The sequence below is a fragment of the Pteropus alecto genome, unplaced genomic scaffold (assembly GCF_000325575.1).
Source record: "Pteropus alecto unplaced genomic scaffold, ASM32557v1 scaffold189, whole genome shotgun sequence".
Lineage (NCBI taxonomy): Eukaryota > Metazoa > Chordata > Mammalia > Chiroptera > Pteropodidae > Pteropus > Pteropus alecto.
Window position 1 is genome coordinate 3349463 of NW_006442117.1, and position 11885 is coordinate 3361347.

At 51.6% G+C, this 11885-nt stretch overlaps 1 protein-coding gene across 1 annotated transcript in view; it reads left to right on the forward strand.

Annotated features, from left to right (window-relative positions):
• Window positions 1-11885, forward strand: part of EDARADD (EDAR associated death domain) — a 38916-nt gene that overhangs the window by 24581 nt on the left and 2450 nt on the right. Inside the window, exon 4 of the mRNA XM_006920765.3 lies at window positions 2660-2705. Within this exon, the coding sequence (XP_006920827.1) occupies window positions 2660-2705 (46 nt within the window). The remainder of the gene's footprint in view (window positions 1-2659; window positions 2706-11885) is intronic.

Consider the following 11885-nt stretch of genomic DNA (forward strand, 5'->3'; position numbering starts at 1 on the left):
AGCGCCAGCGTCCGCCAGCGCGGGACCCGCTTTCGGAAGTGGCCTCGCGCCTCCTCAGCGAATCTCGTCCGCACGTGGCCCGCGGGGCCCCCGACCTGTCCGGGCTGTCGACAGCGTCGCCCCTTTTCTCCTCCCTGCTTTCCCGCCTCCTCCCCTCCCCCGCCGCCGAGACGCAGCCGACCTTTGACCTCACGGCCGCGACCTCACGCCGGCTCCCGTCGCCCGTCCCCCCTTCCACAATCGCGTCAGCCTCCTCACCTCCCTCTCGCGCCTCGGCCTCTGCCAGCACCGGCACCGCGTTTCCGACCGCGGGGCACATCGCGTCCGTCACCTCCCCGGACTCCGCCACTCACGGCGCCTCCTCCCCTCGTGCCGCTCGCAGCTGGTCCTGGGCAGCGGCTCTGGCTTCGTCCCTTCTTCTCCTGGGAGGGTGGTGTGGGGTCTCAGGCCTGCGCGCCCGTCCTGCCTTCCCCACCGCACCCCCAGTCACCCGGCCTCCACACTGTCCCTGACCACCTAGAGGTGTCGCACGCTGCCTCCCGGCCGCGGTTCCTGCTCTGACCGCACAGCTCGGCCGGCCTCAGTCCGCTTCCCCCGTCTCATCCCCCTGGTTCGCTGTCACTGCCGTGTTCAGGACACAATGCCCCGCGGGGCCCAGGCTTTCCTCGCGGGCGCACGTGGCCTCTGGCCAAAGCCTTCCCCCCAAGTCCCCACGCCAGGTCCTCCGCAGGGCTCTCCAACGTCTCCGATCCCACGAAGCCTCTTCCCTCTGCCCCGCTGCCCCTCGCCGCTGGCGCTCACCACCTCTGCCTGTCGTTTCGTTTTCCGTGTGTCTCCGTTTCCCCCGGGCGGGCCGCGAGGCCGGGGTGCCGGGCCTGTTACCTTTGTGGGTTCCGTAGAGGCGATGGATAAAGGCACGGACGTGGTTCCAGCAAGACCCTAAAAACCACGAAAATCAGTCTTTCCTTAGAAAACTAGCCTGAAACGTCGCTTGCTCAGCGGAGCGAGAGCAGAAGTCGTAGCCGCGAGCCGCCTTCCGTCTTCGTCGGCCCTCACGCGTCATTCCGAGTCGCGCCCTCGTCCACATCACGGCGACGGTGCTGGCCAGACGCTCGCTTTGGTACCAATTTTCTCCAGACTGTGAGAAATCAAGTCAACTGGGCCGTGTAGCGTAGTCTCAGAGTCCACGTTTCGGCAGGACCTCAGGCGACCGCTGGGCCTGTCGCGCTCACCGCCTGCGTGTCCCCACTGCCACCCACCACCCCCCGGAGCTCCTGCCTCGCTTCCCGGTGCCTTTGTCGGGGGGCAGAACTGTGGCTGTCGAGAGCAGCCGACCTGCCCGCTGCCGGAGGCGTGCCGTGGGGAGAGGGGGTCTCTCACGACCTGCTGGGTACCGGGGTGGGGCAGAGCCCAGCACCCCAGAGCCTTGGGGTTCCCCTCGCACAGCGGACAAGCTTTGGTTTTTTTCAGAGGCTTCCTATCAGTCTTACAAACTACACATACGAATGGGCAGTAGGTTGCTTTTTTGTTCTAGAAAAGACACTGGCGAGAAACGAGACTCGAACAGAAGCAAGAAACATTGAGATCAGTTAGGGAGGAAATCCAGCTGGTGAGACGTAGGAAGCCTTTGTGTGTGGAAAACAAAATCAGACTTGTAATTAGACAAATGTCTACGCTGCTGAGATGTGAGTATTTACGAGCTTGGAGTGCGGAGAAAGGCTTTCTAGAAGATTAGGAGAAAAAGATGGTGTATAACGTTTGACAGCGGGGAGTTAGCTCATCTGTATGGGTGAAACTCCCAGAGACTTGAGGACGCACAGCGTTTAGGGACGCGCTCCCCTGTCGAGCATCTCAGCGTGCCGACGAGGAGCGGGGCCTGGCGTGACGCCCCCGACCAGAGGAGAACCCGGCTTTCGACCCAGCCGCAGGGCTGCTCCTGCGATACCGTGGGTGGAGGGGGTGGTGGTGGCTGCCGGAGAGATGTCAGTGGTGCAGAGATGGAGTCAACATAACCCAGAACAGACCGGGGCTGGTCTCTGCCGACTTCATTATCGACACCCCTCTCCCCCCCAAGATCAGAGTACATCCCTCCATGTGGCCGACGTGGGCTGTGGCCTTGGTGTGAAAATATAGCCCCAGACAAACGGGCAGGGACACGCTCATCTGTCCGGAGGTTTGGACACTGCTTTTTAACAGCTTCTCTTTGCTGCTTTGTAACATGTACTTAAAGGGCATAAGAGATGAAGGAAGGGGTTACAACCTGGACCGACAAGCGGCAAGCCCACCGAGAAGTAGATGGGGAGTAGAAGAAGGAACATCATCCGTAAGGCAAAATAAAAATAAAGAAATAGCACGTCGTCGTGGGCATCGATACTTTTTGAAAAAATTCAGGGACAGTAATTCATTTAACAAGCATTTGTGGGGTGCCGTCTGTTTTCCGGGCACAGTTCTGGGCACTGAGGGCCCAGCCCGGAGAGCAAGTGGACGGAAGCCCCTGCCCTCCAGAAGGAGACGCGGCGCTCACTACCCGTTAAAATGCCAGTCCTGAGGTCCATCCCACCTCCAGATTTGGGTGGAGCTTTAACTAAGTTGAAAAATGTATAACATCTCCAATTGCATATAGGTGTGATTTTAACGATTGTTGCCTTTTGATTTCTAGGGAGAAGAAAATGGGTTCGCGGACGGCGCTGGAGACCCCCTTCCAGGTAATGACTCTGAGGCCGTCTGGGCTTCGGCGCTGGCTAGCGTGGCTGCGTGAAAGATGACAGTCTGTGTACCATTAACTGTGACAATCCATATTACAGACCAGAGACACTTTCCAACCACACGCCATGGCGAACTGTAAGGAAATCTTACAGGGTTTCACAAAAGCCTTCGAAGTGTTTACTCTGAGTTAACCCTGCTTTGCTCGTGAGGGGCCCAGCATGGTTCTCATCTGGCCTGATGTAGCATCAGGCAGAACTGGGCAGGCCGACCCCCCTCCCCAAGTTCTGGGAGCCATGGCGTTGGCAGAGAGCTTGGCCGGGTGACTCGGCCAGGAAGGAGAGAGCAATGGGATGCGGGCAGAGCGAGTCGGGGCCGGGCCAGCCCAGCGCCCAGCACCGCTGCCCTGGACACTGAGCCGGCCAGAGCCGCCCGCCCGACGCTAGGCCACGTGCCGTTCCCCACCCGTTTTGCTCTTTGTGTGTTTAGCCAAAGAAGCATTAAATGTGTCCCCCCTTCTTTCCTCGTAAGACAGGCCCTTTGGCAATGTTTAGACTTTTTATTAATCATGGAAAAATATGCAGTGAGCATTAAAATAAACTGCCAACATAATAATGAAAAGAAAAACATAAACCTTACCCACATTTTCTATATTTTTAATAACATATTGAATGACCTGAGTCATGAGGGCCTCGTTTCTTTCTTTCTTAAGGGGAGGGGTGGGGGACCCATAAAACCCTTAGACAATCTGTCATCAACCCGGGGAACTGTGCTCAAAATTAGACATATGGTACTTAACACCTGTTTTGTTCATAGAACTAGGATGCTAGCTCTGGGTGGTGAGATCCTAGCTGATTTTTTTTTCATCAAACAGCTCTTTATTTATTAAAGACCCAGCGCGTGCCAGGCTCTCTAAGAAGGTCTGGTATCAAAGTACAGCTGTGGGAGATGGAAGTTGGGATTCTGGTTTCAGTTCAGCCACTAAATGGCTGTGATGAGAAAAATCAAGGGACGAGTTGGGCCAGGCGGACCTCGGATGGGGTCTTGCCAGCAGATGTCAGGGGACAATGATTAAGGACGTCCTTAACAGCCTGTGACTTGCCTGGGTGGTGAGGGCATGCGTTTTTTTCCCCATGTGCTCACTTGAATGTTCAGATTTTCTGTGACAAGCACATATTTCTATTCTAATTGAAAACAATCCGTGTTTAAACTTTTTAAGGGCTAACCCCACACACTGATGTGAATTGTCAACTAAAATGAAAATGTATGAAGCGAGGTATTTAGGATTATCTATAAACACTTATTAATTCATGAATTAACTTCAACCAGATTTCAGGGTGTCTCTAAAAAATGTTACCTGCGTCCGAATAAAACGGAGGACTAGCAAAGAGAATACGCCATTCGCAGTGATGGCAGGTGATCCCGTGGGGAGCAGACGCTGCTGTTGAATCACCGTCAGCCCCTAGCCTGTGCTTTGCACGCAGGAGCGGTCGGTGTTCGGTGGCTTGGGTGTGTGATTTTGTTTTTCATAAACAAATAAATGAGAGACGGTGACTTAATGGCATTGCTTTTGGATGCACTGGCAAAGCAGAGTGTGTATTTTGTCCTTGAACGAGAGTAGCGACTCGAGATCTGTTTTATTGTTTTACTTACAGACACGTTTTAGCATTTGCTACGTAGCAGGTGTCTTCGAAGCGCTTTGCACACGTGCTTAGAAAGAAGTGCTCCTGTGCGTAGGCCCAGTCGTTTCCTTCACCAGGCGGGTGCGAAGGAAGCAGAGCGGGGCGACGTGTCTGGAGCTCGGCCACCCGGGTCCTGAGTGGGGTCCCAGCCCTAGCCCAGCCTGGCGCCCACACCCAGCCACCTCCCAGGCCACTTCTGCTGGCCACTGCACCTCGCGTGCAGCACTCGCCACATGCCTGAGTGTCCTCAGGGGCCGAAGGTCAGATTCCAGCCAGTTTGGACTGAGTCTTCAGCCAGAGCAGGCCAGAATCCACCTTGCCACCGGACAACCTTTCACAAAAGCTCGCTCCTGTCCCTCGGCCCTAACTCAGCTTGGCTTTATTGAGTCTTGTAGTTTGAAAACCTGAAGTTACCTGTGATCCAGTTTATCGCTGGTTAGGACAAGCAGGATGGGGAGGTAGGAGTTAGAAATGACAGCCGATCGTGTGTAGTCAAGGAAGCAAAAGCATGCAGTTCGGGATTACCTACCACCCGGAAAGCAAAGCCCCGTTGTGGTAGGTGCAGAAGCCAGGGCCCTGGGGGCAGAGGCCACAGAGATATTCAGAGTGATGCCTCCGAGTCAGACGCCACCCCCAAGTGATGCTCAGCGAACCGTGTTACAGGAGACGTTAACGTTTGACAGTGTTTTCGTGCAGAATTTCAAAATGCAAACATTTGGGCGCTGAAGGAATAAGGCTCAGTACCAAAGTGGAAAATGTACACCCTCCTCTTGTACTCCCAGCTGGTGTGATGGGCGTCACACGGACCGTGACGCGTTCTGCACCTGTTCTCGACAGGTGCCAGTTGTTCGGGAGTGACTTTCTGACCACCTTGCACAGTTCAGCACTGGCCAATCTAAACCTAATTTCCCCATGGAAATGAATGTAAAATAGGATTTTCATTTTTTTCAATTATGTCCATAAAGTGACACTTTGTTAATATGTTTGTGTCACATAATTTCACAATTCGTGTAAAATTCTGTGCTGAATTTTTACCTGGGTCCTTTTTTCACGAGTTTTTTTATGTGCCTTTTACACGCCAATTTTGTTTGATGACAAAATCGAGACCCAGCTTGATTTAGCAGCCTGCAGCCATCCAATTTGTCAGACTGCCCAGGGCTGCCGCCAGCTCAATGTCTCCTTAAAAGGATGTTTTAGAGAGAAAATGAAATCGTATTGTTTTCCCCGTTAGTTAAGATCAAACACCCACCAAAAACCCTTAGGTCACTTTCTGGGTGGATAAAACTAATTCATCATTTTCCAGTTCCCAACATTAACTAACGATCTCTGATGCATAATGCGCCCCAATGATTTGTCAAAGCCACAAACTGACATTTTCAACTTATTTCCAACCACACTGGAAAGCACACAGAGAGAAATAGGAATTTATACCCTTAGTAAACATAACTGCAGAAGTATTTGACTCTACCGTGACACTCGGTATTTCACGGCTCCAGATCTGATCATTTATAGACGCCTCTGATAGAATTATTTTATTCAGGATCACAGCGTTTTGCTATTTGTGAAGTTGCCAGTAGAAAATGTTTATTGTGTAACTGTTTGAACTAACTCAAGACCTGTTTGTCCTGGGGAACGTTATTATAAATGATCTGACAGCGAAGAACGATGCTGAGCCCTGTGGAGGAAAACACCATGTGCTAACAGCTCTCGAAAAACCCGGTGAACAAGATACAACAGCACCTCCCCTGCAGGGGGGCCCATTAAACAGCCTCTGATCCACTGCCAGCATCCTGACTGGAGCCCTTCTCTAGGCTCAACTAATCATGACCCCTGTGAATTCTGAATCTTGTTCCAGTCCACAATTAACTGTTAATTGACCAGTAGTCTATAATCTACCAGCCCCAAACTTTAGTTAGACACCACGCCCTTGGATGTGGCTATTTGTCACAGTTGTTTTAGTGACTTAGACATACCTGGTCGGAGACTGTGCTTGATTCCCGAACTCTAAGGTATAACGAAAAAGATGTGAGAGGGGACGGGGGTGTGTGTGTGCGCGTGCGCGTGCAGAAACGGCCAATAGCAACACGCATTCGTCTGCCTGTGAGTGCGGGGAGGTGTTACCTGTCCGGCAGACGTGGCGTCTCACCGTGCACTAGGGCGAGGCTTTGGTGGGCGACCTCATTTAATTCTGTCAACAACCATGTGAAATAGGTGTCGATCTCTCTGCTCAGAGTGAGGATGCGGCCTTGGCGAGCTCGGTGACCTGTCCAAGCCGCCCGCTTGCATGGCGTTCCGGGTGTTGGTGGCCGGCATGCCTCCGGAGGTCCCGATGTTCGTCTGGGTGGCACACGCTGTGCCCTTCTCCGTTGTGACCCGCAATCGTTCTGCCGTGTGTGTGCTCAGCACTCGGTTTCAGTGAGTTTGAAAATTTCTGGATAGCGCCTCCCAGGCTGCCCAGGGTTTTCTGATTCGATGTTTCTCTGTGTCACACTTTTCATTCATTTGATTTACTCGACATATATTATTGAGCGCCTTCTGTGTGCTGGAATGAAGTGGTGACATCAGACGTCAAAGTCCCTTTCCTCTTGCAGCTTATATACTAGTTAGGAGTGACAGACAATAAATGCAAATAAGTAAGGAATTGCACGTGGCCGTAGATGCCTTGAGTATAGATGAAGGTAATGGGAATTTTCCTGGTGGAGGAGGCTGCCGCTTTAGCTACGAAGGAACACGGGGACCAAAATAATGCAGAGGAACCAGCTGTGTGGAGAGACTCCAGGGAGAAGACCTGGCTGGCGCAAAGGTCCCGAGGCAGAGCGGAGCCCAGTGTCGCAGGGACCAGTGTGGGCCGCGAGGAGCAGTCAAGGAGGTGAGCTGGGGGGTGGCCGCAGAGGCCAGACGACATGTGTGCCCTCCTTCTCAGGCTCCTTAAAAGGAAATGCAAAGCCTCACATCTTCACATAACATGTACGTGACTTGACAAAAATGCTTTCACGTCATTTGATTTAATCGATGAGGTACAGGAGTCAGTACAGAGGAGAGACCTGACGTCCGCAGACGTTAGTGCCGTGAGAAGTCAAGCTCTGGGAAGCTGGGGCGCTGGGACCTGATGAGCCCCACGGACACAGATCCAGAGCGGGGGGTGATTGAGGGTCATGCACGTGAAGGACTCAGTACAGGGCTGGTCAGTTCTTCCTTAGTATGAGGCAGTATTCAGACTGGACTCACAGAGGGCAGGTTCTTCCAGCGTTTTGGCCTCTCAAATAAGAAGTCGTAAATTGAGGGTGTGTTTCGTTCTTGCTTTGTTTGCATTAGTAGAAAACATACAAGTCACGTGTCAAAATACGGCAAGTGAGGGCCCTGAGTTTTAGAGAATCTAAATGAATTTTTATATATAATTATCTTCTTTTTTACCTCCCCAAATCTAGGATTGATTCATCTTTTTGTATTTTAAGACCAGTTCAGAACCGTTTTCTACCAATATCCGTTCACTGGAGCAGACACCAGCAACATTCTTTCCTTTTCCATTAGTTCTCTATTCAGGTTCTAAAACTCATCAAGTAATAACAACAAATCTGCCCTGTCTCCTGAGACAGCCCACTTCTCGTTCATTCGTTCATTCATTCATTCAGGGAACAATCTTTGGGTTTCTGATGCGCAGCAACCCTGTGCTTCTCATTTGAGAGGCGTCAAATCAGAATCCCATTTTCCCCCCCATTTCTGATGAAAACTTCTTTGGTCTTAAGTCTCTCTCTCCCCACTACTGTTTCTTCTCCAAGGCATTGCCCACTCTGTCCCTCCATGTGCATCGTGGCCTGATAGGTATTTAAAACAGAGCTAGACAAATGCATTTGATGAGAAAATAAAACGTTTTCCTGCTTAAGTTCCCAGAGAGCTAATAATAGTTTATCATTCTAAAGCCAGCGTTAAATTCACTAACGTTGGCAGTTTGTGCAGATTCCAGCTTAATGAGTGGTTTGTCATTTGCATCATTGAAAATACAACAGAATAATATCAATAGATTTCTGGCACATCATTTATTTTGAAAACAAATTGATAATTGGTCAAAGTCATTGTTCAAAGAAATACAACCTTCTCACGCTCTAGGAGGTGACAGAAGCTCCACAGACACCTGACCGATGTTTCTGTCCTTGACACCGAAGGAGAAAGCATTGCCAACGCTGAATCTTACAAAAGGCCTCAGACACCAGAGCATCGAATTCTGGACTTGGTCGTTACAGCCTACTTTGTGTTTCTGTGAAATTTCAAAAGTATTCTTAAGGCATCCACATAAACACAGTAATTATTGGGAAATAGCCGTTTTTGTTATACATACTTCCAGACTTTCCTCTGTGCCCGTGAATGTGTATATAATACACTTTACACGGACAGGAATGTTATTTGTTTTTACAGAAACAGGTATGCGTAACTCTTTGGCAGCCCGCTTCCTTTTCCACTTGGCAGAATATTGTTCATTTGTCCCCGCCTTTAAACGAAGGCAAAGAAAATGGCAGTATTTTCCTAAGCAATCCCTCTTTGGGTGAGAATCTGCCTTTACCGTAGGGTGTTTTTTTAGATAAGGTAACTTCTATCCCACCACGACGCTAAAGCTTTATACGCCATCAGTAATGTAGCTGAAGACGGGCTCTCCCTGTGTCACGGAAATGTGATTCTACTCTTCTGCGCTCTTAAGATGCGGCACACACTGCAGGAAGATACGGGCCTGTTCTCGGGGCATTTAAGGCGAAATAGGGAATGAGAAAGCCATACGGGATATCTGACCGCAAGGCGGAGCGAACATGGCGGAGACGCAGACATCACGATGGGCTGCGTTGCGGGCGGGAAGGTTTCGTGGGGGGGCGGATCAGAGGTAGGTTTTACAGGAGGGATGAAGTTCACGAGTGGAAGGGACGCTCAGGAAGCGGGGGAGGGAAAGGAGAGAAAACCGATCAGAGAGAGAGAACACCAGAAACGGCGCGGAGGTAACAATATCAGGTGTCCTTTTCCACCTGTGAAATCGACAGATTTTTTAAAACTGGTGCTGGGTGCTGACAGAGGCCAAGTGAGATGAGCACCGCAGATACTCTGGTTGGAGTGTGAACCGGTGCGGCCTTTGATACTCTGGTTGGAGTGTGAACCGGTGCAGCCTTTGATACTCGAGTTGGAGTGTGAACCGGTGCAGTGTGAATCGATGGACCCATGCATCGAAAGCCTTAGAAAGCGCATACCTTTCGGCCTAATAATTCCATTACTGGTGAGATGGTTGAAGATGTGGCTAAAATTTATGGGCCGGGGTCTGCATCAAATCGTTACTCATCAGCATGAAAATTTGGGAAAACCCGAGGTGTTCAATAGATTATACAGAATCCGTAATCGTATATAATGTCTCAGTTTTCTACACTGAGCTTATACTAGTTTGTCTTTTAACCTAATTAAGCCTTAAAAAAATGCAGGTCATGTGTTTAGGGAGCTGAATCGTCCAGCTTGTCTGGAGCACAGGACGTGCGGAAGGGGGCCGGGGAGAGAGACAGGAAGGGCAGGTGGCACGGGGAGCTTCCCGAGGGGCCTGTGGCTCTGGGCGCCGGCGGGGTAGAGGGCGGGATCTGTGAGGACGCTGGGGACCGCAGTGTAAGCAGGTGCTCTCGTTGCAGGGGGAGCTGCTTAGTTCTCCCTGAGGTCCGCTGGGCTAGAGAGGCCGTCTGGACATCAGGAGGAGATGTCCCCTGCTCGGCGTGGAGCCCAGGGGAGCGGGTGGGGCTGGGCCTTGGTTTGTTCCCTGTGCGTCCACCCGCCCTTCAGTGAACGTCAGTTAAGCATTTGCTCTCTGCCAAGGGCTGTACCGGCTTCTGCAGATGCAAAAGAAGGAGCCTCCCTCACATCGTAGTGGGGGAGCCTCGGAGAGGTTGCGGGGAGATGGCCAAAGGGAGCAGACGTGGAAGAGAAATCGTGGGGTGAAGAGCAGGACTAGAGCACCCCCGTTTATTCCCGCGGACTCGGCAGTGGGACAGGCTGGGACCTCAGCACGTCAGGCTGACGGGGGAAGGGATGTGCCTGGCGATGATGGGACGCGGCTGTCACCAGGAGCCTCAGGGACGACGCAGCCTGCGTGCAGTACGTAGTGTCCAGAGGGACAGAGGAGTCGTGGGCCGGTGGCCAGCGGAGCGGGTGACGTGCGCTGGCAGCAGTAGGCCCAGTGACCCTCGGGGTCAGGTGGGCGACTGCTGCTCTGTCCCGGATTTTCCTGCTCAGTCAGAGCTGGACTCCAGCCAGCAGCTGGGGTGCGGGGAGCGGGGCCCAGTCTCCATGAAGTCTGGTGGGAACGAGGTTGGGTCAGCTGCTGATCGAAGCCAAAGAAGATGCAGATGAATAACGTGGTGAGGCATCAGAGGGAGCGGGTTTTGAATTCTCTTTCTAGAAGTTTCTAACAGAATAAAAGGAAGAGGAAGTGGCTTCAACAAGTTATGAAGCCAATGGAGGGTGGTTTGAGGATTATATTCTTATGCCAGAGGAGCCCCCAAACCTGTTGGCAGATATGAAGGAAAGACAGTCGGTCGATGGCCAACTGGGGACGAGGGGACAGGGGCTACTCGGGAACCGTCACGGAGAGGCAGGCAGCGCAGCTACTCACAGGCTTGGCAGGGAGAAGTCATCCCTGTGCTAAAATGAACAGTGTGTTTGTTAATGCAGCACATCGTCTGGGTGGTCACAGAACATAACAAATACAGAGAAAGTTCGGGAAACAGAAACATCGCCCCACCGTATTAGCACAGAAGCTTTAATTTTTGTACATTTCCTCCCATGGGAATATTCACACAGTTTTCGCATCGTTCTAATCATCGAGTACATGCGTTCTTTACTTCTGGCATTTTTCACTTAACGTTACGGCATTTTCTAGGTGCTGCCTGGCCTTCGTAATTACTTAAATAATAGTCCATCGAGTAGAACAGCAATTTATTTCACTAGTTGCCTTTGACATTAAGTTGCTTAAAAATAGATAAATGGATAAGACTAATAAAACTGTTCAGGTATATACGTGTTTTAGGTTTCCTCCTCAGGCTGGATTCCCGAGAGTTATGTTAGTCAATCAAAGGCAATGAGTGTGATTTTCATGGCTTTTGTTACCTTTTAATGCGTCCTTGCCCCCTAGTGGCTGGTTTTCAACCTAAACGATCAGGAGAGTGATCCACTTTTCCCAAATTCTTTGCTTTCCCAAATTGGGACATCCAGGGCTTAGTGTGATAAGGGTCACTGTAACCTTCCAGAATTTCCCAGGCCAGGGGCCTGCATAGCCTTTGGCCGTTAACCACCGGGTCAGAGGAGTCAGCCACACTGGGGCAGGTGAGCTGCTCAGGACACCTCTCACCTGCCAGCTCCACCCTCCTGCTAAGCTCCGGCTCTGAGAGACGAGGCCAGGGACCCCGATGGGGGGAAAGTGCTCCCTGCCCTCTGGGCTCGGCCGGGCTCTGCTCAGTGGGGCTCAGCCTAGACGCCCCCTGCTGG